The sequence below is a fragment of the Perna viridis genome, chromosome 9, assembly GCF_037379345.1.
Source record: "Perna viridis isolate PV_CMFRI_1.1 ecotype Kerala chromosome 9, ASM3737934v1, whole genome shotgun sequence".
Lineage (NCBI taxonomy): Eukaryota > Metazoa > Mollusca > Bivalvia > Mytilida > Mytilidae > Perna > Perna viridis.
In genome coordinates this window covers 31,925,434-31,951,527 of record NC_142453.1, presented here as the reverse complement: position 1 = coordinate 31,951,527, position 26,094 = coordinate 31,925,434, and the positions used below count along the sequence as shown (strand labels likewise).

Here is a 26,094-nt window from a genome sequence, read left to right as displayed (position 1 = left end):
CCACTTGAATTTTATGCGGCAAACTTGAATAGTTGGATAAGTTTAAGCACGAATTGTTTTTAAAAAACATGCACCAGAGGCGACGATTACTCCCTTGTAATAATAAAATTTACTTTGAAAAAAGACTACCCGAACGCAGGAAAGTGTGCATGTTTTTACAAGAACCCGTGGTTAGTTTTGGAACTCCAATTAAGTGAACCATCTTTAGATATACTTTAATAAGACCTATTAATTTTCTTTACAAAAGGTTGGCGTTCTTGTCTTTAACTGGAGTTCGTTGATTGTTTAAATCCCAAAACTATCGTTCGGGATTACATGTTTCGCCAATTGTGTGTTTGTGTATTTCACCTGTAAAGTTTTAACGATTATATTTAACTTGTAAAAGCACATACCACCGTAACTTCAATCAAGTAACAGAAACGCGTGCACAAAGTAAAGTACATTTATAATTACGGGTCGGCAGGCAAGGACTCTACATTTCCTTAAAGGTCAGTTTTAGTATAATTTCTTTTGTTCAAAGCAGCTTTGAATGCTAACAATATAATTAAAAATAGTAATACCCTGATATAAATAACAAGACTTCATTATTACCACTGGCATTGCAGATTTCCCTGGTAAGCCCCAACGATTCATTTTTGTTTAAAACCACAACTGCTAAAATAAGTAACAAAACAAACGCTTACATTAACCTCACTGGGAAGTTATAGAATAATCAGAATGTGAAGGCTGAGATTATGATTAAAAATCACAAGTAGTGAGTATTAAATTTGACATTGTTTTTGTTCACGCACTTTAATCTTCCGTGTCGGTTGAGAAAGTTTATGGAAAAAATGCCACCTAGTCGATAGAGGAAATTTATTTTCTTTCATTTTTAATTATATTGATTCATACTATTTGCAGATTATTTTCCCGACCGTCAACAGAGAAAAACCAATAATTCTGTCATGATAGCCGACGAGTGTTGCTAGTAGATACAATGGCGCGTGAGATACTTGTTGGTGATGGTGCCGACTCAGTCAGTGTATGGGAAGGGAACTTTGTTTGTGGATTAAGTATAGTATCATTTTATTTCATCGGAAAACTGCTGAAAGAATACGGCAAACCTAGTTTTGTGTCAAAAGATATCGAGTTCTGGAAATGGCAAAATATTGCAGTATCTTGGGTCCATGGATTGCTTTGTGGAACTTGGGATCTTCTCTGGTATGTATTGCTTTGGTGTTTCTTATTAAACAAAAAAAAATCTCTAAGTAACGCTGTACAACTTTTTTGTTTTTTGTTTTTTTGTTTTTTGTTTTTTTTTATCTAAATTGTCTTATTTTGGTTAAGTGCGCCCATTGACAATAGAAACTCCATAGCCGAATCCCGAAGTTAAGAGATATTATTTAAGTTCCTGTACACATTTATAGTTTCAACAAAATTGTGTGACTTAAATATAATTTGTACTTATGATACTGTTAAGTGTACTAAGTGTTTGAAAATGACTATTGTATGATGTGTAGTTAACATACGATGACATGCCTCATAAATAATCATGTAAGTTATAGGAATATTAACCTTTTTTGTACCGATTTATTGGCGAAATTTATCTAGGAAAACATGTGTCATTGTTGCCTGATTGATAAGGAAGGCTTCCTTCCGTCCGATCCAGAACTAATCAATTTTTAATATCCTGAAAATTTACAGTGTGCAAGACCCTTAACTGCCATACTGCCATCTACTATAAATATAGTCTTAACAAAACTGTATTTTAAGATTTACAATTATTGAGCCCTTCATAGCCCATTGCAAATTGTCTTTTATTTACGTTGACGACGCTCTTGACTTAGTTATCCCCCCCAAAAAAAAAAATTGAAAAAAACAAAAACAAAAAAAAACAAAAAAAAGAACAAAACAAACAAAATTCTGACTAAGAACTATAAGATACTTATACAGTTTTTTTTTCGTAATAGAAAGTGTAATGAGAACACATATCCTCTTTTAGAAAAAATGACAAACTTTGATGGTAACTGACCAAAACAAAAGACTCATCCGAATTTCAACCCACTCTAAAAAAAAGTCGTGTCAGGTTTACAATATTGCAAGTAAAACATTGATCCTGAAATTTTGCCTGATTTTGGAGAGAAATTACGAGCAAGTAACGTACTTTTATACTGGAAATTACTGGAGGTGCATGTAACTATGAGGTTGACTCCATCCGTTTAACTATGAGGTTGACTCCATCCGTTTAACTATGAGGTTGGCTCCACCTGTTCTACATGTTTTAATATCCAGTTCCAGTAAAGTTATCGAACTCGAACCCAGTATACCGGTTTTAATCGTAGATCTATTTATTTCACATATTTTTTACTTATATGAAATAACTGCAGCTGTTTTAAATTTAAAAAAAGAGGCTAATTAGGTTGCATAATATGAAACAAGTTTTTTTGTTTGATATTATTGATGCATGATTAATTGTCCCAAAGATCTGGCTGAATTGACTGCTGTGTAATGGATACATTTATATGCAGTATATTTGATCGTTAATATATAATATAGACCGATGTCTTTCATGACGACAAGATAAGAACTTTATACCCACCGTTTATGTATATACTAAATGTTTTGATTCTGACCGATGCCAAGTTTCTAACGTTACACTGTACCCTGTTATATAGGTCTTCTTTATGTTTTTTGTTTTCTCATTGTGTATGCGCGTGTGTAAGTGTGTGTGTGTTTAAAATTATTTATTGCTTTTTTGTCTTATCTTTTGTTTTTATACAACTGCAAAAATGTGGTCGTACATTGGTATTATGCTGTCGTCTGCGTCGTCGTCGTTCGTTGACATTTTATGGCAAAATAATAGCTTGAGTAAATATAAAAAGATTAACTATTTGATGCCATAACTTATAAAGAATGACCGGGGTGATTTTGGGAGTTGTTACTTGATTCATTAAGGGGCCAAAGGGGAACAGAAACAAACTTTTTTTTCTGATGTCCAAAAAATAACTTGAGTAAATGTGAATGAATCTCTTAGAAATTGTACTGCAAGGTGTCATACCACAAGGGGAAGGTCGAGTTATTTTGGGTTGTGTGACTTGAAACGTTCAGAAATAAAGAGGCAAAAAAAAAGGAACCAGAAAAACATATTTTCATGAATGAGGACCAAAAGGGGTTGGAAACAAGTGAAGGATCTCTTTGAAACTGTACCTCAAGGAATGATGAATTTTACACGTTAAAATGAATTGTGCAGCTTTTACGAACCCTAATACCAATGTAGACATATAATGGAAAATGTAAGACTTTACGCAGGTCTTTGATTTTGATCCTTCACAATAAGTGGTAAACAGTTTACTACACCTCAACAGAGAACACGTGAAGAAAGTCTTGTTTATTGGACTAAGCACATCTACGTGATCCATGTAACTGTGATATTTTTTGCATCTTTTTACAGTTTGGTCCTGTTTCCTGACCTCCTCCGTGACCCAGTAGAGTACATCAATAAGTTCTCTTACCTGATAGTGCCATTCTCAGCGGGTTAGTTGTGTCTCTTTATTGTAGCTGAATTTCACACCTTTATTAGATTTATAACGTAACAGCGTAATATGACGTCATTATTTACGACGTTATAGTATATGTTTTGCAAAATGACAAAATAAAATGTGTACTGCAAACAAAAGACCTGAAAATGTTACAGAGTCAAACAATGGGAGCTACAGAAGAACAGATAAAATTAGCTGAATCATGATACCGTGTACATGCTCCGGACTTGCACCTTTCTTTTTAAGATTTATAACTAACAGCGTAATATGACGTCATTATTAACGACATTATAGTATATGTTTTGCAAAATGATTGATTGATTGTTGGGGTTTAACGTCCGAGCAGCAATATTTCAGCTATATTCAGACGAGTTTTGCAAAATGACAAAAAAAAATGTGTACTGCAAACAGAAGACCTGAAAATGTTAGAGAGTCAAACAATGGGAGCTACAGAAGAACAGATAAAATTAGTTGAATCATGATACCGTGTGCATGCTCCGGATTTGCTACATAGAATTTACACCTTTCTTTTTACTACACATTTGATTAATCCCTGTACCGAAGATGAATGGGGAGTACATCTTTGGTAGTAATGCTATTGAAGTTCAAAGAAAATATTTCACAGAAAAAATTGGGCATGTTATACTAGCCGTTAACACGCGTCAATTATCACAATTTTATCTGTTGTTTTGTAGGATACTTCATATACGATTTTATTGATATGCTGCAAAGTAAAAAGTTGAAGGAACTGTGGGAGGTAACTCTTCACCATATAATAGTAAGTATGGGAGGTACATGTAACTCCTCAATGATCACGTGATTTAAACATACGGGCCATAACTCGTTGGCTCGTTGAGTCGGACCAGAATTGCTGTTTAATTTACACAGTAGACTTGTGAACTTTGCTCAAAACGTAATAAAATCCAGTATAATTCGGAAATTGTCCTAATTTCCCTTCAAGTTGAATAAATAAATAGTTTATGTGCTTTTCTTTGTACATTTAAGTCTTTATTTAACATCAATATCTTACTAGTTCAGGATATCCAAAAATACAAAGCACACAATTATTGTAAATGTGTGTATAATACAAGTTCTACGTGTGTTTCAAGAAGTTACTTTTTAGCCGCAGCATTAGAACCATAATATACATGTAGTCCTTAATCGAAAAACTTTTGTATATCAGACATACTCATAACCAAAAATATCGTAAAAGGAATTTAAATGCAGACCATGGAGGTTCTACCATGTTCATTACAGGAATAAAACCACATAGGTATATATATACCTGGTTTGGTGATGCCTATGGGGACCTTTGGTCTACCAGCAATGGCATCGACCCAGTGGTTGCAAAATGATACAAAGAATTATTTAGAAAGCGTTTAAGGACTTCACATGGCATTTTGTGCACGTTTTTGTCGCTAAAGGCATAACATTTTGCATGCATACTCTTTTTTTCTTTGATTGCAGATAGTTTCGTCGTTTGTCTACAATTATAGTATAAGACGATGTATAGGATATAATATAATAGCTCTGATGGCAGAAATAAATAGCATTTTCCTCCATTTAAGGAAACTATTACAAATGTGCAATGTCGGATATAAAACCTGGACATTCCAGATCGTCTCTATTATTAATTTGTTGACGTTTGTCACGTGCCGTTTACTCCCGATTGGACGAGTATTCGCTGGGTTATATTTAGACTTCGACAGAGTCAGCTTGGTTTATATTACCGTTTTTGCCTTTACTTTGACGACAGGTGGGGTGATTAATGTTATACTATTCTGGAGGTTAGTACAATCAGATGTTATGAAAGGATGGTTCGGAAAAGGAAAATCGAAAAAATTAAATTCAAGACAAAATGGCATCATAACTGATAATGGTTGTCTAGTCGAGAGTTCATCAAAAAAAGCATAATATCATTATGCTGGCCAGGACTAATAGAGAATAGGAGATATGTTAAAAAAACTTGCCTTATTTAGTGATGTTCGTGAGATAAACAGATTATTCTTCATAGAGTTTTTAGGACATTGTAATTTCAAAATAACGGACATGATTTGTTGATAGAGTAACCAACTTAACACGTATTTCTAATGGACAAACAAAACATATTTAGCTCTTAACTTCTAACTTTGGAATAACGGACCATGTCTATGTAAACCACAGCTGGATGGAGTCTTTTCTATCCATGTGTATTTATGTTTATCAGTTTACATCCGATTATATTTATAATTTTGTTTGTTTAGGTTTCATATTATTTTTTACTCTCATATCTAGTTACTGTTTTTATATTTTATACGACCGCAAAATTTATATGGCACTGTCGTCCACCATAGACACTTGGTTTTCGTGCGATAATTTTAATATTAGTTTGTTGATTTCAGTAAAATTTTATAACTAGGTTTCCAGAAACTCAATGAAAAAAAGTCGACTTAAATAATATTAAAATTTGTAACGTCTAGACAAAAAAGTCCATGAAAAGAATAAATTGGAGAATAAATCATAATTGGAAACTAGCTCACCACAAATAAAGGACACACATAGACAAGCTCCAGCGACAGGGTTAGTGATATTTGCTTTTCTGTGAACATATAGAGCAGGTCGATCACGTTGACAGAAAAAAACGTACTCCTTGTGGGGATTAACACGCTTTATTATAATGAAGTGGGTCTTTCTAAAATACAAAAAATACCAGTTTTATATATTGTAAGTTTCGATATGCTGTACACGTGTTTCAAGGATTAACCTCTCATCAGCAGCATTAAAATCAAATACGTAGGAAGATCATAATCAAAATATTAGTTGTATACAAGAAGTACTCATAACCAAATTAATCGAAAGAGGAAGCCAAATCCATCACCGAAAGGTACTACCATCTGCAATGCAAGGAATGAAGCCTCTGTGTTTTACGTATTTTTAAATTTGGAATACTGCAAAATTTCATAAAAAGGGTAGATAATATGTAATATTATTCGGGGTCAGACAAGTCTGACTACTGGGTTGGTGAATACCCTCGGGGACATCAGGTCCACCAGCAGTGGTATCGACCCAGTGATTCTTAAATAAAAAAAATTGTAACTAATTAAACAGAAAGATGTCACAGTTGTAGGATACCACATGCACTCATAACCCTCCTGTAAATGAAAAAAAACGCCTAACAATAAAAAGGAGATTAGCTTGAAATTTGAACAAGGAGACACGATAGCAATAAATATGCCCGAGTTGTATACAAAATTTAAAAAGGCATAAATGTTAAAGCTAAGACATTTGTCACAAGAGTATGAACAGACGGACACGATCTTAACAGAGAATGGTATAAAAGATGTATTAAAAGCCTTTTTGGCAAAAAGACATACTACGCGTATGTAAATACTTTGCAGAAATATAGCAGGCATCTCAAACCTAGTTTATTTCTTACATAATTTACTTTGTAACTACCTATAACTATTTTTAGACATTTTTCATGCATAATGAATAGGAAAAAATAGACATACAGATTCCACTACATCGACATTGCAAAAAGAAATCCTAGGGAATCTGGATTCGAAGAACGATGATCTAATAATAAAATCCAGAAATAACGACAAAACAGGGAAAGTAGACACGTACAACAAAGAAGATGATAACAGTGATAACGCACAAAAAGAAACGGAAATAAAGTTGCATCTTGTACTCCACTTATAACTGGAAGCATGAACCAGTTGCACCAGTAGGATTGGCGTACTCTGCTTTTTTTTTATAAGCACCCACCGAGTTACTCGTTAAATGACATGTCCGGGTTTGTGGAAGGAGAAAAAGCAAACTATCAAATGGTGTTTATCACAACTGGTTTGATTTGCTCGTATTTGTAACAATGTTTCGGATTTGTATGTAACCGAGAAATTCTGTATCACAAGCTTCTAAAAACATTCACAAAATTGTTCAACCCATACAAGGAAATCACTCTTTAAATACAGATCTTCTTGGAAAGGGTTAATACGTGCAGGTATCTCTCGCCATTTGTTTTACGGTAATATTCTACACAAAGCAAGGAAAGCTCGATATTGGCCCAATAAGTTAACCAAACCGTTGAAGATGCTTATTCGTAAGAAATATAGTTATGATATTGTTGTCAAATTGTTAAGGATAGCAATTTTTGGTATGAAAATTGATTTGCTCATAGGGTCTACATTTTTAAGCAGTTTTTGGCTTGCCATGGGTTCCTTATTATATGACTTATGATGTACCGTGTTCTGAACACCGCATGAAAAGCACTGCGATTGATTTTACATACGATGGGAATATGACTTTTTGTAGGTTTTAACTGGTCTCGAGCTGGCATGTCAGTTAACTGTTAGTAGTCCTTAGCTTGTACATTTGTGTAATTTATATTCAGTATCTTTATCTCCAATGTAACAATGCACTCAAACCTTTTTTAACTGATTTTATGTGTGTTTAATTGTATAATTTTTCCCACGGTGGCCAGATTTTAAAGGAGGGGGTTGTGATCACGCCATAAAACTTTAACTCTGCCGCATTTTTGCGAATTTCTGGCCTCTGCATGACTTGTTTCGTTGTCACCTTTAGTTTATTTTTATGGTACTTATATAGGGACAACTCTTTTGCTGTACATGTTTATAATAATGTTTTGGGACCAGCTGCAGCATGCCCAGTGATATGAGGATTTCATCGTCGTTCATTGAAGACCAATGGGTGCCTTTTGGCTGACATTTCCATCTCGACGGAGGTTTTGTCTCTAACATATATACCATACCTATTCTCGTTTTATGACACAGCGAATAACTCGGTTCTCATGGTATATAGGCTAGAAACCACTAATTCCACTTCCCATAGGCTCCTATGCAAATTTCACAATATTCAATGGCTTCTCTGGACTTTACCTTAACTTTAACCTGCAGAGGACTATATATCAGCATGATTCTACATATGTCAGCTCACAATCCTCAGAATGGCATGTGGGCTTAGCAGACTTGCAGTGCAGTACTGGTCACCGGAAGTGAAGTGTCTATAAATAGTATGGGAAATCCCAGTGTTTTCACAAGATGGGGGTATATTTAGAAATCATTATGGAGATTAGGCTTCACACCACAAGAAGCAAAATGCACCTCTAAAATGTACAGGAATGTTTTTCCTTTCAGAAACTGTTTAAATTTTTTAAATAAGATGAGAACTTTTTTCACAGCACTATCAGGAACAGGGGTAATTTCTGCGTAGGACTATTTTTGCGTACGTTCCAAATGCTCATTGGCTGAATTGGTGGTCTGTAACCTATAGGGATACATCATAACGATCCAGGAGTTCAATATGAAATCTAGGAAACGTCATATATTCAGCGGAGATTGAGATCAAAGGATCTGCCTAATATATGTTTCTTATGTTGGATAAGATCAGCCATGAAGTCAGATTTATGAGGGTGAAAGAATAGGTCCGCGGGGCACAATTTGTTTCCATTTGAATGCCGACTGTGTGTTGGAAAACACACCGACCATTCCGGACAAATATGTTGTCGATCGAAACTTTCAACATATTGACAACATCTTTGGCATATTTAATTTCAGTGGAATCCAATACATGGCCCGATCAAACAACTATCGTTTTTTTTTTTTAGAGAAGAACGGTTTGTGGTTTTCAATCATCTTTTTTGTGTGTATTTAGTTGCAATAAATATGTAAAGTATTGTCTGTTAAAAATGGAAATTGTGAAAACTTGCATCATTTTCCTCAGTAGTAGGTACATAAGTTTGATGCTATTCCGTTTATTCAAGTCCTCTTTGTTTCTTGTAAAGCACGGAATGCTACAGTCGTTCTCCAAATCACTGTCTTCTTGTCACATTACATTCTTGCCAATTTTTCCAGCTCTTTCAGTCTTATTGTATTCCAGATATCTAGATGTGGCTCTGTTTGCTCTGTTTCCTGTATTTTCATCGATTTCAATGCCTATCTTGGAATTCTGTATTAGCTTTTCCCAAGGTTTTACCAATCCTTTGCCATGCTTGACCTTTTTTGTAATCTGCTGTTGTTTCCTGGTTTGTACGCTGTTGAAAAATACCGGAATGTTTTGTTATAGCCTGTAGGATTCATATCCACAGAAGAGAGCCGATTTAGCAATACTATTACCTATTTTGAACTTAGTGGTCTTCGTCCTTCAATGAATACATAAAAGGGCCTATTTCAGGTGTTTCATGTATCAGTTACTGGTAATGTTTACAATCTTATATGATATTCCATTTGCTATGCATACTGGCCTAGGCTTTGCAAAGGCATGACGTTATTTTCTTATTTCTGCTTCCGGTCTTCCTTATTATACTGCCTAAGTATATGAAAGATCCCTATTCTTCCCTTTAGTTTTCCTTTCCTCGTTTGTCTACCCCGGACTTGACTTTATATGAGCAACTCGGCGGGTGTTTCTAGAAAAGCAGAGGACGCTTACCCTACCGGTGCACCTGGTCCATGCTCCCAATTTTTAGTGGAGTCCGAGTTGCTCATTTACTTTTGTTACTTTGTATGTATGATTTTAGTTACTTTATGTTCTTTGTTGTGTATGTCTGTTGTCCATGTCTGGTATTTGTCCCTGGATTACATTCTTTTGATTACCGCTATAACCTTGGTTCCCTTGATTACTCTTCCCCTCCAACCGACGCTGATCCACCATTTCAAGTTTTAATGTTCATGCTTTTTGTTTTTGTTGTTGGTTTTCAGACTTATCTTCTTGTAATTTGATTCTGATGTTCTGTATCTGGTGGGACGAAAGGTAGTGGCTTTCTGCATTCTGTTCTATTGAGTCCGTTCATTTTAGCTTCCTGTTAAGTAATACAGTCGATGTAGAAGGGAGAGAGTATATGTTCTTGTTTCACCTTAAAATAAATATTATTGTCGCAATTCAATTGATTGCTCCACAATTGTTCAGAGATTTGAGATAATTCATTATCGTCGGTACAAGCTTTCCTGTTTATCATGGAGAACTGTTTCTTTCTCTGTATCTCTCATACTGTTCAGTATCAATTTACAAAGAATCGTTCTGATTAACTGCAGATGAAAAATGCTGCTATATTTTTGCAATAACTTAAGTCTTCTATTTAAGCAGTTTGACAGGTAGCCCTTTCCCTCTTTGTGTAGGTATACTACTAGTTTGATATTCTGAGATATGGATATACATTCACGATCTTTTCTCTTCAATCTTCAAAAACCTGAAGTGGTATTTTAATCCACCACTGTAACAGCTGATTTTCCATTTTAAAGTTACTTACAGGCTTTCTTGATATCATGTTTTTATACTGTCCATCGTTATGTTTAGTTACTATTCCTGGATGTAAGGTCACCGACTAGTCTGGTTCTGGTCTATTCAACAGAAGTGTTATTTCCGTCTGTTTAAGGAGGTAGACCTAGGATAACGGACATAACTCATACAAATCATTGGAACGATCGTATTAAGCATTATACACCCGTCTCGTGTAAGCATTAAAATGACTTTGATTTCATTTTGTTTCAAATGAAAGCTCCATAGGCTTTGGCGAATTTGAATGATACAAACATATCAGAGATTTCAAGAGTTATGTCCCTTACCCTAGGTCTACCTCCTTAAACTTGGTAAGGAAATTCCTATTTTGCGTGTTTTACTGGTTCAGACTTAATTTACGTCCTCTTTTAAATTTGCTTAATGGTATTTTTTTACCTTTTGATCGGGTACTTGGGGTATATCATTCTTTTGTGCTCTTTTTCATTCAAATTTCGCCTTTCTTCGACCTTCGATCGTGCATCATCAGTTCTTTTTTCGTCACATGTATCCCTGATAATATTACTTCTTTCTTCCTCCCCTTTAGTGCTGCAAATGTATTTCTCAATTCTAATTATAATAAATGTATGTTTTTATCATTTAGATTTGTAAGGTGAATTGTATCTTGGCATTCAGACATCCTACTTTGGGCTCCTTCCACTATGTGATATATCTGTTCATATAAGTTGTCATTTCCCTCGTCATCATCATCATTATTGAGTGCATGACTCTGTTACCATAGTTATATTTTGGCATTTCGCTTTTAGTCGCGCCAACGGTAACATTTTTTATTGACTAGTTGCAATTTCATAAGCAGGTGTGTGTTCACACAGGATAGAACCCACCTACACGTCCCCCTAAAATTGGAAAAAAATATTTGTTTGCATGAAATCTTGATTTTTTATTATTATTTTTTTTTGCGCAAATTCCATGTAATGGTCATATTTATTGATAGTCAGATAAAGAGAAATATACTGAACTTAATGTTACAGATCCGCTGTGATCCCATCTTGCTTCAGTAATAATATCTGATTTCTTTTACTACCTTTGTGGAGCTTCCTGTCTCGTACAAGGTACGGGTGTTCTACTAGGCACTTTTTGTTACTAAAAAAGAGTAAAAATATTGGCATCAGTTGGTTAAGCGTCATCCTCTTTAGACGCAGTTTCAATAATATCAGCTCCTTACCTTGGAGGACAAGAATGATTAACGTCTGCAGTATTTACTGACATCGTAGCGTTGTACAGAACAAGGTGGTTGATCCAGTGCAGTACACTACATACAAAATTTAACAACACTACCATGAACAAATTGATTTAACAGGTACTTTTCATTTGTTTGGTTTTTTTTCTGATTACAGAAGCAGGAAAGATCATCATGGAAACAAATTGCCAATTTTGTGGTACTGGTAAAATATTATACTTGAATGAAATAGTCTTTAGTAAACGGTTTCTGTCATTCATACAAGCAAACGCGTATCAGACAAAAGGCCTGTAATATATAAAATCCATAATTTTCAGTCTTATGTACTTCTCTGTCAAGAATCAGACAACGTGTTTGAGGTGTGGCACATGAAGAAAAAAAAACGCTGAGATTGTATTGCATTATTCAAGTATTTCTGCTTAATAACCTCCAGAAATAACCATACAAGTGTTAGTAATGTTTGCCTTTTTAAGACATTGACTTGTCAAATTTAGTTGAAATGCAGTATTGAAATTTTCCCCCGCAGAATTCCATATATGAGAAGTCAAAAACTATCTTTGTCACATATGCTTCAGGATACATTTAAATAGCTTTTCAGTTGTTTTCTAGATGTATTGAATATATTTGAGGCACAAAAGACCCAAACTGAGAATTATAATGTGCCACCTATTGCCTGAATATTACAAAGAATGGTACTTAAAATACAATCAATAAGAAAGCCATATACGTACAATATATACGTGTCAATACCGTCCTGTCTTCCGGAAAATAAAACGTTCACAGAATATATGAAGTTTAAACGCAAATTAGAAATCAAATCAAGCATATGTTATACCAACATTTGAAAGTAGTACTTGAAAACATTTAACTAAAAATTCTTGAAAATATTAATTCATCCCGAAAACGAAAAATAACATGCAATGAACTTTCGTTTTGCTAGATGCATATTCATCAATAGGTTTTCGTTTTATATATATCTTTGTTCTTAACATTAGGGGTCGATTTCAAACCTGGCACACAACAAAACATAATATGCTAAACTTCAAATAAAACAACGTAGCTATGCAATATTTGAAAGAAATACATTCAAAGCCAGTCCTTCTCATTTTTAAACCATTGTGGCAAGCTCTGAAAAATATCATCTTTCTGTTCAAACAAACAAACAGCTGTATGACAAACAAATTTTGGTATTCTCTACATGTGTTTCGGTGTTTCAAGATTAATTTAACTTCTCATGTGCAGCATAAGAACGATGCAGATCCAAAAATAAATGGTAAACAAGAAGTACCCAAAGACAAAAAATATCGTAATAGATGGCCAAATCAATCACCGAGGGGTCCTTCCATGCGCAATACAAGGAATGAAGCTTCAATGGAAACGATTCGGGCAATAAAAACACGCTTAACAAACGTATAAAGTCTTTGTCTTGTCTAAGACATATATAACATATAAAAGTCCTCTTAAGAGCTTGATCATATTTATCAGTTCATATCATTGGAATAAAAAATTGAGTAATTCATATTTACATGTGAATATATATTTATCAATTCGTTTCAAAAAATTAAAATGGAGTGGTGATTTTTTTTTTGGAGAGATGACTGCAAATGTTTTACATGAGACTAAGTACAACCATGATTCGTATCCTCTGTGAAATACTTGTAGTACGAATTTAAGGAGGTAGACCTATGGTAAGGGACATAACTCTTGAAATCAGTGATATGTTTGTATCAATATAATTTCATCAAAGCATTTCAAGCTTTCATTTGAAACAGAATGAAATCAATCCAAGTTACTTTGATGCTTACATGAGATTAATATAAAGAGCCTGAATACAAACGTTCCAATGATTTTAAGAGTTGTGTCCCTTACCTTAGGTCTACCTCCTTAAGTGTGTAGAAATTACGTGAAAAGAGGAAGTCAAACATAGTTTTTGGTCGTTTTCTTAATTTTTTATTCTATTTTAAATAATATTTAATGAAGATTTTATAAGAAAGGTGTGCAGCTTAACGTGAACATTCCACCCGGCTTCTATCTAGTGCTTTGAAAATCATATTTTACAATGTGATACAAACAGATATGATTTCTGTTTTTGTCTCTTCAGTTCTACATATATGTTCATATTTCATAAATTGTTTCTTAACATACGATAAATAGTGAAGTGAAATACAATGTACTTAGTTTTATTTCTTCCGAATAAACGAAGAAGTCATGTTTACAAATACTTTACTGATTATTTCGGTAATAGACCCTTTTGTGCTAACGTTGAGGTAGTCGATGAGCATACGTAGAGTAATCAAGTGAACCAAGGTTATAGTGGTAATCAAAAGAATGTAATCCAGGGACAAAGACCAGACATGGAAAACAGACTTACACAACAAAGAACATAAAGTAACTAAAATCATACATACAAAGTAACAAAAGTAAATGAGCAACTCGGACTCCACTAAAAACTGGGAGCATGGACCAGGTGCACAGGTAGGGTAAGCGTCCTCTGCTTTTCTGGAAACACCCGCCGAGTTGCTCATAAAAAAGTCAAGTCCGGGGTAGACAAACGAGGAAAGGAAAACTATGACCCATTGAATAAATCAGTTTCCATGGTGCTGATGGATACACCATAACGATCCACGAGTTCATGATGACGACCATAAAATTTCTGTAGTGACGACTTCAATCTTGTAGCAACATAACCCTGTTCCAGAAGCCTATTTGTTAGAGTTCTAGTGCGATACAAAAAGTCTGCGTAGTTTCGGCAAGCTCTGGCATAACGTATGAGTTTTGATATGAACACTCCATACGCAGGAGCCGAAGGGATGTTGCCACAGATGAAAGGAAAGTTGACAATTCTGAATGAAAAGTCATCACGTTTGTCGTAAAGTTTGGTCAGTAGTTTCCTTTACCATCGATTTCTAAGTGTAGGTCAAGATCATGCTCAGTATACACTTCCGTTAGGAAAATTTTTTGTTCTACCCAAGCTCGACCTCGCGGAAGTGTATATTGAGCATGCTCACCAACTTACCACAAAAGGCTCTATTTTTTTTTCTCGACGATGCTAACATATTCAAAATAAGGATTTGAAAGAAAGTCCCTATACTTATAGTGTTGTTTAAATAATATGCATTCTGCAAGAACTCCTTTCTATTTACAGAAGTAACAAAATTGTTAAGAGGCTGTCCATATAAAAATCATGCACATTCTGCTCAAATTAAAGATGGGAAAGAATGCATTGTGATATGAAATGGGTGAAAAAAAATTCGTGTGCCATTCACTGCCTGACTCTCATAATACGCTGCTTTTAAATCAGCCGAAATCTGTTGATATCTCATTCATAATTGAGACAAAACTCATAATTGCTTCATTTCGGGTTTACTGTCTTAATGAATTTGAATTTATTATGTAAAATATGACAAAAAATGCCGAAGCGTCAGCATTGAGCTAATTCAGATATGTCAAAATAGCGAAATATGAATGAAAGATAACACTTAAAGTGTAATTGATTGATTGATTGTTGGGGTTTAACGCCCGAGCAGCAAAATTTCAGCTATGTTCAGGCGATGCACATGAAATGGGATGATAAAATGAACATGAAATGGTGATGAAATGAAAAAAGGGATGGGACACAAGGATAACAGTGTCAACAAATTTTGATTGCCACAAGAAAAAGGGAGAGATGGGTAGGGTCGGGTCGGGTCGGGCAATTTAGCCTCCTGTGGCAGAGCGCAAAGGTTCCTACTCCTATCGGGTACCACAGCAGGGTTTTTTAACGTGCGAGGAAGGTGGCATCTTTCCCAACCCGGTGCACCACTATGGTTTGCGGTCAGGTTGAATATCCGTATTATAGCCTGACAACCCCAGCATGTAACACGCCAGGGGTACCCCATTCCACCACCTGGGGCACACAACCCAGTTGCTCTGTGGGCAGAGCAGCGCCTAGCCCCTAGCTAGGTTTCTGAGAACTATTTAGTCGCCTTTTACGACAAGCTTAGCGCTGCTGCAAAAGCCTATTTTTGTGACACCCGGACCTGCACGGGGCATAGTGTAATTGAATAGAATGCCTTATTCAAAAATGCGGTGTTTGTTCATAGCATTATATCACGTGAGAACATGTCTCGTATGTAACCATTGTGGTCGGTGGACATTTACAATGTCAATGTCACTACAAAGTTGTCTCTGAGATTCTTCGTCGTGTTGTTTCTGTAAAAGCATATAATCTTGGTAAATTTCCTTTGGCATGAATCTCGGTAGTAGTTATCTGCCACATCCTAATCACACGAAGTGTATGTATGGGTAGGAATTGATACACAGGACAAAAGTTAATGAGTCGATGGTTGTTTAGGTTTGAAGAAAAAACATCTACATTACAAGATGCAAAATCTTCAATCCTTTTGATAATGTTTTGAAGCAGAACCATTTGGTGGAGAACAAAGCTTATTGTAATAGGGGACACAGATTTTGTAAAATTCTCTTTTTTCCAGAAAGATCAGTTATATTGTTAGTGTATTAAAGCATATTATAGCATAAGGAAAGACATATTTCTATACATGTTATGTATGTCAGAATTAGGACAGGAATATCCGTTGAGTTTTAAAAAAAATGTTACGTCCGGGGTAGAATGACTCGGTGAAAAAAAAATGGTTTTCATGATGAAGATGGTTACACCATAACGATCCACGACTTTATCTGATTGTTATTTGAAGTTTACTTGATAGGTTGGAAAGCCTTCAAGGATTCCGCATTTGATGCTCGATTTTTTTTACAATAGAATTATGAATTCAAAGTCCCTGCCAGAAGTTTTTTTTTATATTGTTATTGAATACCAGTAATACATCGAGATTATTGGACATCACGTGGATTTGATTTGAAAACTGCGGTTAAACTCGAGAGATACCAAGGCAGTAACAGGAATATTCGTGTGGCTCATTAGAGAAGGAATATGTTGAATAATTTTGAAATTTTTACTAGTGACGGGCGTTTGTTATACTAAGCAAGTTTCTGATATATGAATGTTATGTACAGTTATATTCTATTTTTAGTCATGTATATATGATTGTCAGCAAGAGTGACAATGGTACTTATTATGTTTCAATTTCGATTTATTCTTTTATTTAAAAGGGTGAATTGTGGTAAAACTTATAAATGCATCAGTTTATGAAGGGTCGCACAGATTATTCCACTTATTTCGGACTTGGAGAACCTTATGGTAACATGAAATCCTTAATAAATATATCGGCAAAAAACACAGAAGCGTCAGCAGTGGGAATATTCAAATACGTGCACGTCAAAATCCAAATACAAAACCTGAACATGAAAACAGAAAACAAATACAACATTTATATACAATGTAACGGACTCAATACTAATAATCAATTTCACATCTCCCGAATCAGTAACCAGTCTGTCACAATTACATTACATGAATTGGCGGCAACTAAAAGACTTGTTATGAAATCAGTTTACACGAACTAAGTGATTTTGACCCAATAAATTCACCTCGATAAAGATTAAATAACAATATATTAAGAAGTAAACAAAACATAATTATTGAACCAGAAAATATACAATACAAATATTGTTATACTTTGAATGTAGCCTTTACGATATAATGTTCCCGTGATTTTAAGTGGTGATAAACTACATGTAGCACGTCGTACAAATGTATCAACTTAGTTGAACTTAAACGTTTAAAGTCTAGATAATCTGGATTTAACTACAAGAGTGAGGCACACATGTAACTATACACTCTCGCCGACATGTAAATTTAATCATTTACAGTCGCACAAGAAATGAAATGTTATCGATCATGGGAGCTGACGACATCAGCAACACATTAGGATACTGTGTGTTGACAATCACTGTTCTCTTTCTTTATTGTGTTAACTTCTACGTACAAAAACGGGGTGTACCTACATCGTTCAGGGCAGGATTGGATTCGTGGCGATGGAGGAATTTAGTGATATCATGGCTTCATGGATTGATTTGCGGAAGCTGGGCTCTCTTGAGGTACGTGTAAATTGCATTGTACTTTAATCTGTAACTTCCGGATTTTCATTTATTTTTTAAAAAGTATCTTATGATATCAAATGAAATTGATCTCGTCTAAGAAATTTTATTATTTGTAATTAGTCGATTCACGGTGACAATGAACGGTTCATCAATAAATTTAACGCATGTTTCATGCATGAATGCTTGTTATATTGTGTCATATTTGAAAACAATAGAAACAAACCACGTACACACCACTGTGATATATTAGCTTTTCGTGTGCTTATGATCGTCAGGTTGTAATCTCTAGATTGTGCAATGAGGATTAATAGTTCTTATATATCTCTTAGGAACGTCCGGTGTATGGTCACGGTAATAAAATAAAAATAAATCTGTTGGCGGATCTGAAGGATTCCCCGGGTTGAAACACCCTGTTTGAAAAAGAAACGTTAGATTTCGTTCTAAATTTGGGCAAAAATGAGCAAATATTAGCATTAAAACCCTCCTATTGTGACCCTTTTCAAAATATCTAAATCCACCCTGACGTCTGGGATGTTTAAAGACATAATCATAATATTATACTGGATAATTAAAATCTGATTTGATTTTCGTTCCTCTACATGATTTTGGTCTCAATTTTTTAAAGTGTTGATGGACAAAGTTTATGGTATAATTCACACATGTAAAATCAAAGATTATATGTTGCAACAAGTCTTTTGTTTAATTGTTCGGACCTGCTGTAATGTGTGGTTTCTTAAAAATATGTAAATTAATTTGTAGCAATGTTCAGCATTAAAACTTTTCAACGCGCGCGTCAATTAAATGATCTTTAAAATAATCTTATATCATCAAATGATAATGCGTGTATTCATGCCCAAACTATGATTTGTCTCTAAATACTACATTTGATTTGTTTTTATTGTAGTCTTTACACTCATCCAGATTTTGTAAAGGATCCTGTTTCATTCAATTCACCTCTTGTGTTTTATATGGTTGTATTTTCAACAGGTATGTTGATTAACCTCGAAAACTTCAGTCAGTGTAAGTTTTTGTAAGAATCAGCCAAAATGAGAAGTCAAAAACAAGCATGTCAAAAGCCTACCGAACTAACCACATAATTTCACTCGACGATGCCTTCTCTGTTTGAAAATACTACTATTTGATCTTTATACCCCTGGTATTTTGTTCTGAATTTTCTCAACAGAATGTTAGAAGAATGAGGTTTTTGATAGAGCTATCTGTCCTTTTCAGAGTATATGTGCATTTCAATGAAATTATAACTCAATTTACCAAAATGACATGGAAAATTTTGTACTTTTCATTGATTCTGACGGTACAAATAGTCAAAATACACTTTCAAAAAGGTGTTTTTTTATACCAATGCATGTTTAACCCACTACCTGATTCTTGCAGAGACTGACACATAAACACTCTTAAAGTGATCGTCGATTAATACCCATGTCTGAATTAGATTAAATTTCATCGATTCTCTTTGTTTTCACATAACTTCTTCGTTTCTTTGGATTTTACGGAAAGGATTTTTTTTTCAAAATCATATAATGTGAAAACCTAGCTAACGAATTTCTTATATTGCTAAATAGGCTTTTCTAAATGCAGACTGATATTACATTACATGGTCTAACCTATATATGATTATGTATTTACTATATTTGTATTAAAAAGCTGTCTATTTCATTATTTCTGTAAATAAAAGCCAGGGAGTTCCTTTAGTACATGTAATCTCAAATTACCTCTTTATTATCACAGTACAGCAAATAGTTCAAATAAAATTGGATTTACCAAATTGAAAATCGATTCCGCACATTCCTCCGGAAAAAATGCACCAAGGAAGTACATCTTTTTATAATTTAAGAAGCAACACGCTTTCTGATTGGATAAAACATTTTTGTCCATCCAATTTTTTAATGTGATTATGACGTCATCAACCATTTATTAATGATTTACTTTTGATACTGAAATTAAATACATTCCATAAGTAACATTAATTTTCAAACCACGTTCAATCAATCAAATTATACCCTACTAATTAATTATTTTTATCATGGCATGCAGCGACTGTATGGAGCAATTAGCAGGACTAATTTAAATTTGATTTGATTGAATTAAGTCGGGACCGGATTATTTAATAATAAGTAAAAAAAAAATCTTTGAGGTGCAAATTTACCTATAATCACAACAACAAAAAATACAGAATAAATTAAATATCTGAATGTTTTCCTCCCCTAAAATTAGAGTTTGATATAATTTTAAATCATTTATATTTTGTACAATTTTCATGTCTCTCCGTAATTTGATTGTTCTTGTTATATATTGTCACTTCAACACTAAAAATACTAAACTTATGATTGTGTTTAACTTGTTTACTGTACTGGTTGTATACACCTTTGCTTCTTCATTGGTTTAACAGAATAAAATTTCTATTTTCAGGTTACTTCCTGTATGACACTTTAGATATGTTATTTAACAACAAGTTGTTTGAATACTGGGAGGTGACATTACATCATGTCTTCGTACGTATACGGAATAAGTTCAACACTATCTAAATATGTGTTAATATCTTTGATCAAACTGTCTTGAAATTGTATTTCACAAAAACAGTAGGGAAACATGTAAACCTACGTTTGTGAACAACCCAATCGGAACTCTTCAGCCTTTCTGGTTATACTAAAGAAAAACCTCGGATATACTAGGCGAAAGAATCTGTCCGGAATTTGACCGATTCGATTCTAAAATTATAGTTTTTTAAGGAAATGTTTACCATTACTTTTTCTCCTAGCACCTCGCTTCGCCCCAAAATTCTTGACAGAGTTATTGTTCTTTATTTCTAGTGATATCTAACCATTTTGTAGCGCCAGCTGGTGAATAGAACTACTTTGAGTCGCGTATGACTACAATTCCGGCAATTTTGTCAAGAAGATATTCTCCTGTCTGCATCCGAGATTATTTTTTATTGTAGCGGAAATGGCCGAGTAGTTCCGTCTTTCCAGATACTACAAGGGCATGATTGTTGAACGGTCTAATAAAGCAATGCCCTAAATCACTATAATTCATCATAAATATTCAATGTTTGTTTAAAAGCGAGTTTCAATTGAACTGGCGTAACATGTGCTAATGGTGCAGCTCTTTACTGTTTTATATCCTTACAACCAACAAGAATCTTACAAAGCGGAACGTGGTGAGAAAATAGGTGTCATTATAGTTAAGCACTGCTCTTCTCGAATATTAGACATTTTATATATGGTACGTTATAATCGGTAGGGTAAGCGTCCTCTACCTTTCTAGAAACACCCGCCGAGTTGCCCATAAAAAGTCAAGTCCAGGGTAGACGAAAGGACTACTATGACACGTACATGGAACAGATTCATTTTTATGCTGCAGATGGATACAAAGTAACGATCCACGAGTTCATGATGACGACAAAAAAAAAACGCATCACGACACGTATTTCAATCCGTCGTTCACAAAATTTAAAATTTATGTTGAAAATTGCAACGATTAATGGAGGAAATACAGTTTGTATATGTAATAAATAGGATAATCAAATGGTTATCGCGAATAATGAAAATATGATCACTCGTAACACGAACGATGAACATTTAACTCATGCACGGAACAGGTCCCGCACACTCGCTTAATCTGAGCTCGTGATCATATTTTGGTCATTTATTATTTCCAATGAATTGTCCTGTTATTATTGACACTTTGCACAATATGTATATACATATTGAAGATATTTACCTCCTATTATGAAGAAACTTTTACAAATGTTATATATATATAAACGTCTCAGAATGGGACGACTCTATTCGCTACACTGCCCCATCGGATCAAATTGATACAGGGAAGATAATGTAAACGTATAGAAAGGTCTGAAAAATTCCCAACGATGTTAGAACTGTCAAATTTGCGAACTCGTACCGCTGTGACATCTATGGCAACACCGCTTGCACTAAGTCCATAGCCCTAGACCACCCGGCCAGCTACGATATATAAAAATATAGCTTTCGCTGGCCGGGTCATTCCTCATAAACTTATATAGCCTAGTTTACCGAGTGGTCTAGGGCGCTGGACTTAGTGCAGGCGGTGTTGCCTTAGATGTCACGGCGTTACGAATTCGAATCAGGCCGAGTGAATGACCAAAACTTTGCATCGCAAATTTGACAGTTTTAATATCGTTGGGAATGTTTCAGACCTATGTTCCACTTAGCCATTTTTTTTTGTCACTTTATGTTGTCATGTGCAATTACTTTGTGTAATATGTATTACTATAACAAAAAAGTGATCACTTTACGCTAGTTAAACCTCGCACATAGTTAGTATATATATTGAAGATGTGCATCTAATATTTAGGCACATTTGTTTTACTTGCTTAGTATTTTTTAAACATTTTGAAGATACTTATTTGTTTGCTGACAAATATATGAGTGTGACACAGGTCCAGTAACGTGGGCCTAGGCCTTGTCATTAAAACGTAAACTTAGAATTAATTGAACGGTTAATATAAGAACATAAATGTATTAAAATAGAGAATTGAGAATGATTTGATAACCTCCACATTGATGAATAACAATGGAAATGTTCCGAATATTGTACCGGTATGAATTTATAATAATAATATTGTTTCCTATTTTGTAGGTGGTGCCTGGATTCTGGTACAACTGGCATTTTCATATAAGTATAGGATATAGTCTGGCTGCCTTAACTGCTGAGATCAATAGTTTCTTCCTTCATTCCCGGAAGTTACTGCAAATAAGTGATGTCGGATTTGACACTGTTTTGTACCGACTTTGTGCCTACCTCAACTTAGTGACGTTCTTCATGTGCCGCATTATTCCAATAGGCTTTATAGTAAATCATTTATTTGGTTCTCATGGAGCGATCCACAGACAGCGTTTGGGTGTTATTTACGTTTACAGTTTTAGAGTTATCATGGTAATTGTTGCTGTCGTGAACGTTGTTTTGTTTTGGAGGCTGCTAAAAACGGATTTATTGCGGCCCTTGTTAGTGAAAAAACGATTGAAGGAAGTGAAAGCCAATGGAAATAGTCATGAACAAATCAACAATAATTAGATCAATAGAGGATGGACTAATATGCACCAGTTTGTGCATTTCTAGTAGTTTTATTTTTTTATAATTCTTTGAATCAAAGATCGGCCATATTAGTGCATTATGGTTGAACCGTGTGATCGTTACATTAACTTTTCAGCGGATACTACGCTCGATAATATATATATCTCTGAGACGGACGTTGAGGATGTCTTGCTCAACTTGAACATCAGTAAGGCTTGTGAGCTTGACCTTATAAATCCACGTTTATTGAAAGCTGGTGCCCCAGTTAAAAACGCAGTTATGTAGACTCTTTAAATTAACGAGGTTAAGCAGTACAGACCGATCTCTCTGTTAAATATAATATCGAAGTGTATAGAGCGGTGCTGTACATAACTTCCTCTTACGCCACAATGTTATAACTGCTCACCAATCTGGATTTACGCGAGGCGATTCGGCTATAAACCAGCTAGTTGATATATCGAATACTTTTGGCAAGGCTTTGGATAGTGGGAAGGAAGTCAGAGTAGTACTTTGTGACATAAGCAAAGCATTCGATCGAGTATGGCACACTGGTCTTCTATTTAAACTAAGGAACCACGGTATTTCGGGGAAACTGTTGGATTGGTTTAAGAGTTATTTGAGCGGGAGAACACAACGCGTTTGTTTGAATGGGGGTCTCTCGGAATGGACACCCATAAATGCCGGCGTACCGCAAGGTTCGATTTTAGGACATCTATTATTTATTATATTTATAAACGATATCGCTGTAGACATAGATGTGACTATTGAGTTATTTGCTGACGATACTAGCCTCTTTGTAACCGTCGATTCGCCTGCTATCGCCGCGAATATCTTGAATAATGACCTCGCGAAAATTCACCAATGGCTTGTAAAATTTAATCCACAGAAAACCGAGACGATGCTTATTTCGCGCAAGTCTACACGAGTGGTACATCCGGTATTAAAGATGAATGATCACGACATACAGGAAGCGACAAGCCATAAGCATTTGGGCATTACATTTTCAGATAACGGATCGTGGCATAATCACATCGACAATGTTGTCAAAAAAGCGTTTACCCCTGTAAATTCACTTCGTCGCTTGAAAATAGTTCTTGATAGATTTACACTCGAAAAAAAAAATGTATTTCTCGTACGTTAGACCACTAATGGAATATGGCGACGTCATTTGGGACAACAATATAGAATATTTGTCTGAAAAAGTCGAGAGTGTGCAAATCGAGGCCATGCGAATAGTAACGGGTGGGACTAAACTAACTTCTATAGCAAAATTATACGCTGAGACAGGGTGGGAAAAGCTCGCAGATCGTAGAAAGAATCATAAACTTATTATGATTCATAAAATGGTGCATAAGAATGCTCCTGACTATCTTCGTAACTTGATACCAAACACTGCTTCGGACCTGCATCATCATATTACTCGACATTCCAACAACGTGGCCGAAATACGTACGAGAACCAATATCTATTCTGGTTACTTTTTACCTTCAAGTGTCAAATTATGGAACAACTTGCCTCTCGACATTCGTAAGGCGCCATCGTTAGAAACGTTCAAGAACAATTTGAAAGTTCAGAACGTAAAATGCCCAACATATTTCTATATCGGCAGTAGAATCGGTCAGGTGCTCCGTGTACGATTACGTATGGATAGTAGTTCTTTGAATGCTCATTTATTTGCGCGAAATCTTGTCGATAACCCATATTGTACATACGGTCAATCTGAAACGTCAGCCCATTATCTTCTTCACTGTAATAAATATGCAGCCATTCGCCAGACACACATATTGTCGTTAGATTTACCAATCTCGTTAACTTCCATAATTTTGCTTCATGGATCAGATGCTCCAACTTTAGAACAAAACAAACATATATTTACAAATGTGCAAAAGTATATAGTAGACAGTAAACGGTTTGTGAACACCTAACTACAACCAATTACCTATTAATGCATTTCACCCCCTTTTTCCTAAATACTTTATTTTCTTCTCGCCACATATTATATTCTTCAACATTTGAGTGTGCATATGTGCTAACCAAATTGTCATACGGACTTTGTATAAGCTATGTTGTTTCCAAATCCTTGTCTTATTACTATTATGTTTTGTAATTTATTGTAATCAAACCATTTCTGAATAAAATATGTTTAAACAAACTTTTCAGTTTAGTAAGGTCATATGTTTAACGTGACTGTAAATTATATTAAGCGGTTTAAATGTGTTTGTTTTCTGTAGCATGTCCGTATGAGTTCCGCCGTTTACATGATTCTGTTTGCTTTTTATACGAGTATGGAATAAAATCATTTTAAAGTGAAACAATACAGTTATACACAATAACTTTTAACAAATTAAAGATAAATTGAAGTGTATCTTCTGTAGTCAATCTGGCATATGTCATACGTCATTATTCTTTGAGCACATACAAAAGATCATTTCATGGATCAGTGGAGTGTAGAAGTCCTAAATAAATGAATAGATGTAAAATAACCGTGTTGTGAACGGTGGACAAAAAATTAATTTAACGGACTGTTGTGTCCATCCGGTCATACTAACAAGAGAGAGAAACGACCTCGAACATATTGGTTATGTCTAGTATTGCAACTTGATCGTGAGCAAGTTTAGGATCGTGTACAAAAAAGATGTTTCATTATAAATCAAAGATGTCTGTAAATGTAATTATCATTTGTAAATGATTAAACATTTTTTAAAGAAATGCAAACACGTGAAATTTCTTCCTTAATTTTAAAGCATATTGATAGAAGAATCTTATCATGATTTCGACATTTTTCCAAATCTTGTCTGGTTAAAGAATCACTGTCTATCTACTGCTGGCTACAAAAAACTGAATATACATTTTCATTATTGCTACCAAGTTTGTACTACTTATACCCCGCAAATGAAGTTTTAGGGTATATAGGTTTCACCTTGTCTGTCTGTCTGTCCGAACTATTTTCTATGCACGTTGCAGCATTTTTATGAAACTGTTGGATGTTTTTTAACCACAAGGAGATGTACACACTGTCAGGATTTTTTGTTAAGA

General features: G+C 34.7%; 2 protein-coding genes across 3 annotated transcripts; both read left to right on the top strand.

Annotated features, from left to right (window-relative positions):
* The first annotated feature begins 336 nt into the window (after window positions 1–336).
* On the top strand, window positions 337–5,785 carry LOC148607837 (TLC domain-containing protein 2-like). 2 transcript variants are annotated; one of them, XM_088545780.1, is made up of 5 exons: window positions 337–488; window positions 901–1,200; window positions 3,431–3,513; window positions 4,214–4,296; window positions 4,986–5,785. In XM_088545780.1, exons 2-5 carry the CDS (start codon window positions 977–979, stop codon window positions 5,430–5,432), a joined length of 837 nt encoding a protein of 278 aa, XP_088401906.1. In that variant the 5' UTR covers window positions 337–488; window positions 901–976; the 3' UTR covers window positions 5,433–5,785. The 2 variants fall into 2 exon arrangements, with proteins under 2 accessions (XP_088401906.1, XP_088401907.1); XM_088545781.1 differs by lacking the exon at window positions 337–488 and adding an exon at window positions 607–754.
* Window positions 5,786–17,628: 11,843 nt separating this feature from the next.
* LOC148607836 (TLC domain-containing protein 2-like) lies at window positions 17,629–25,210 on the top strand. Its single transcript, XM_088545561.1, has 4 exons — window positions 17,629–17,985; window positions 18,893–18,975; window positions 20,416–20,498; window positions 22,624–25,210. The coding sequence occupies exons 1-4, from the start codon at window positions 17,774–17,776 to the stop codon at window positions 23,056–23,058; spliced, it is 813 nt and encodes a 270-aa protein (XP_088401687.1). The 5' UTR covers window positions 17,629–17,773; the 3' UTR covers window positions 23,059–25,210.
* The last annotated feature ends 884 nt before the right edge of the window (window positions 25,211–26,094 follow it).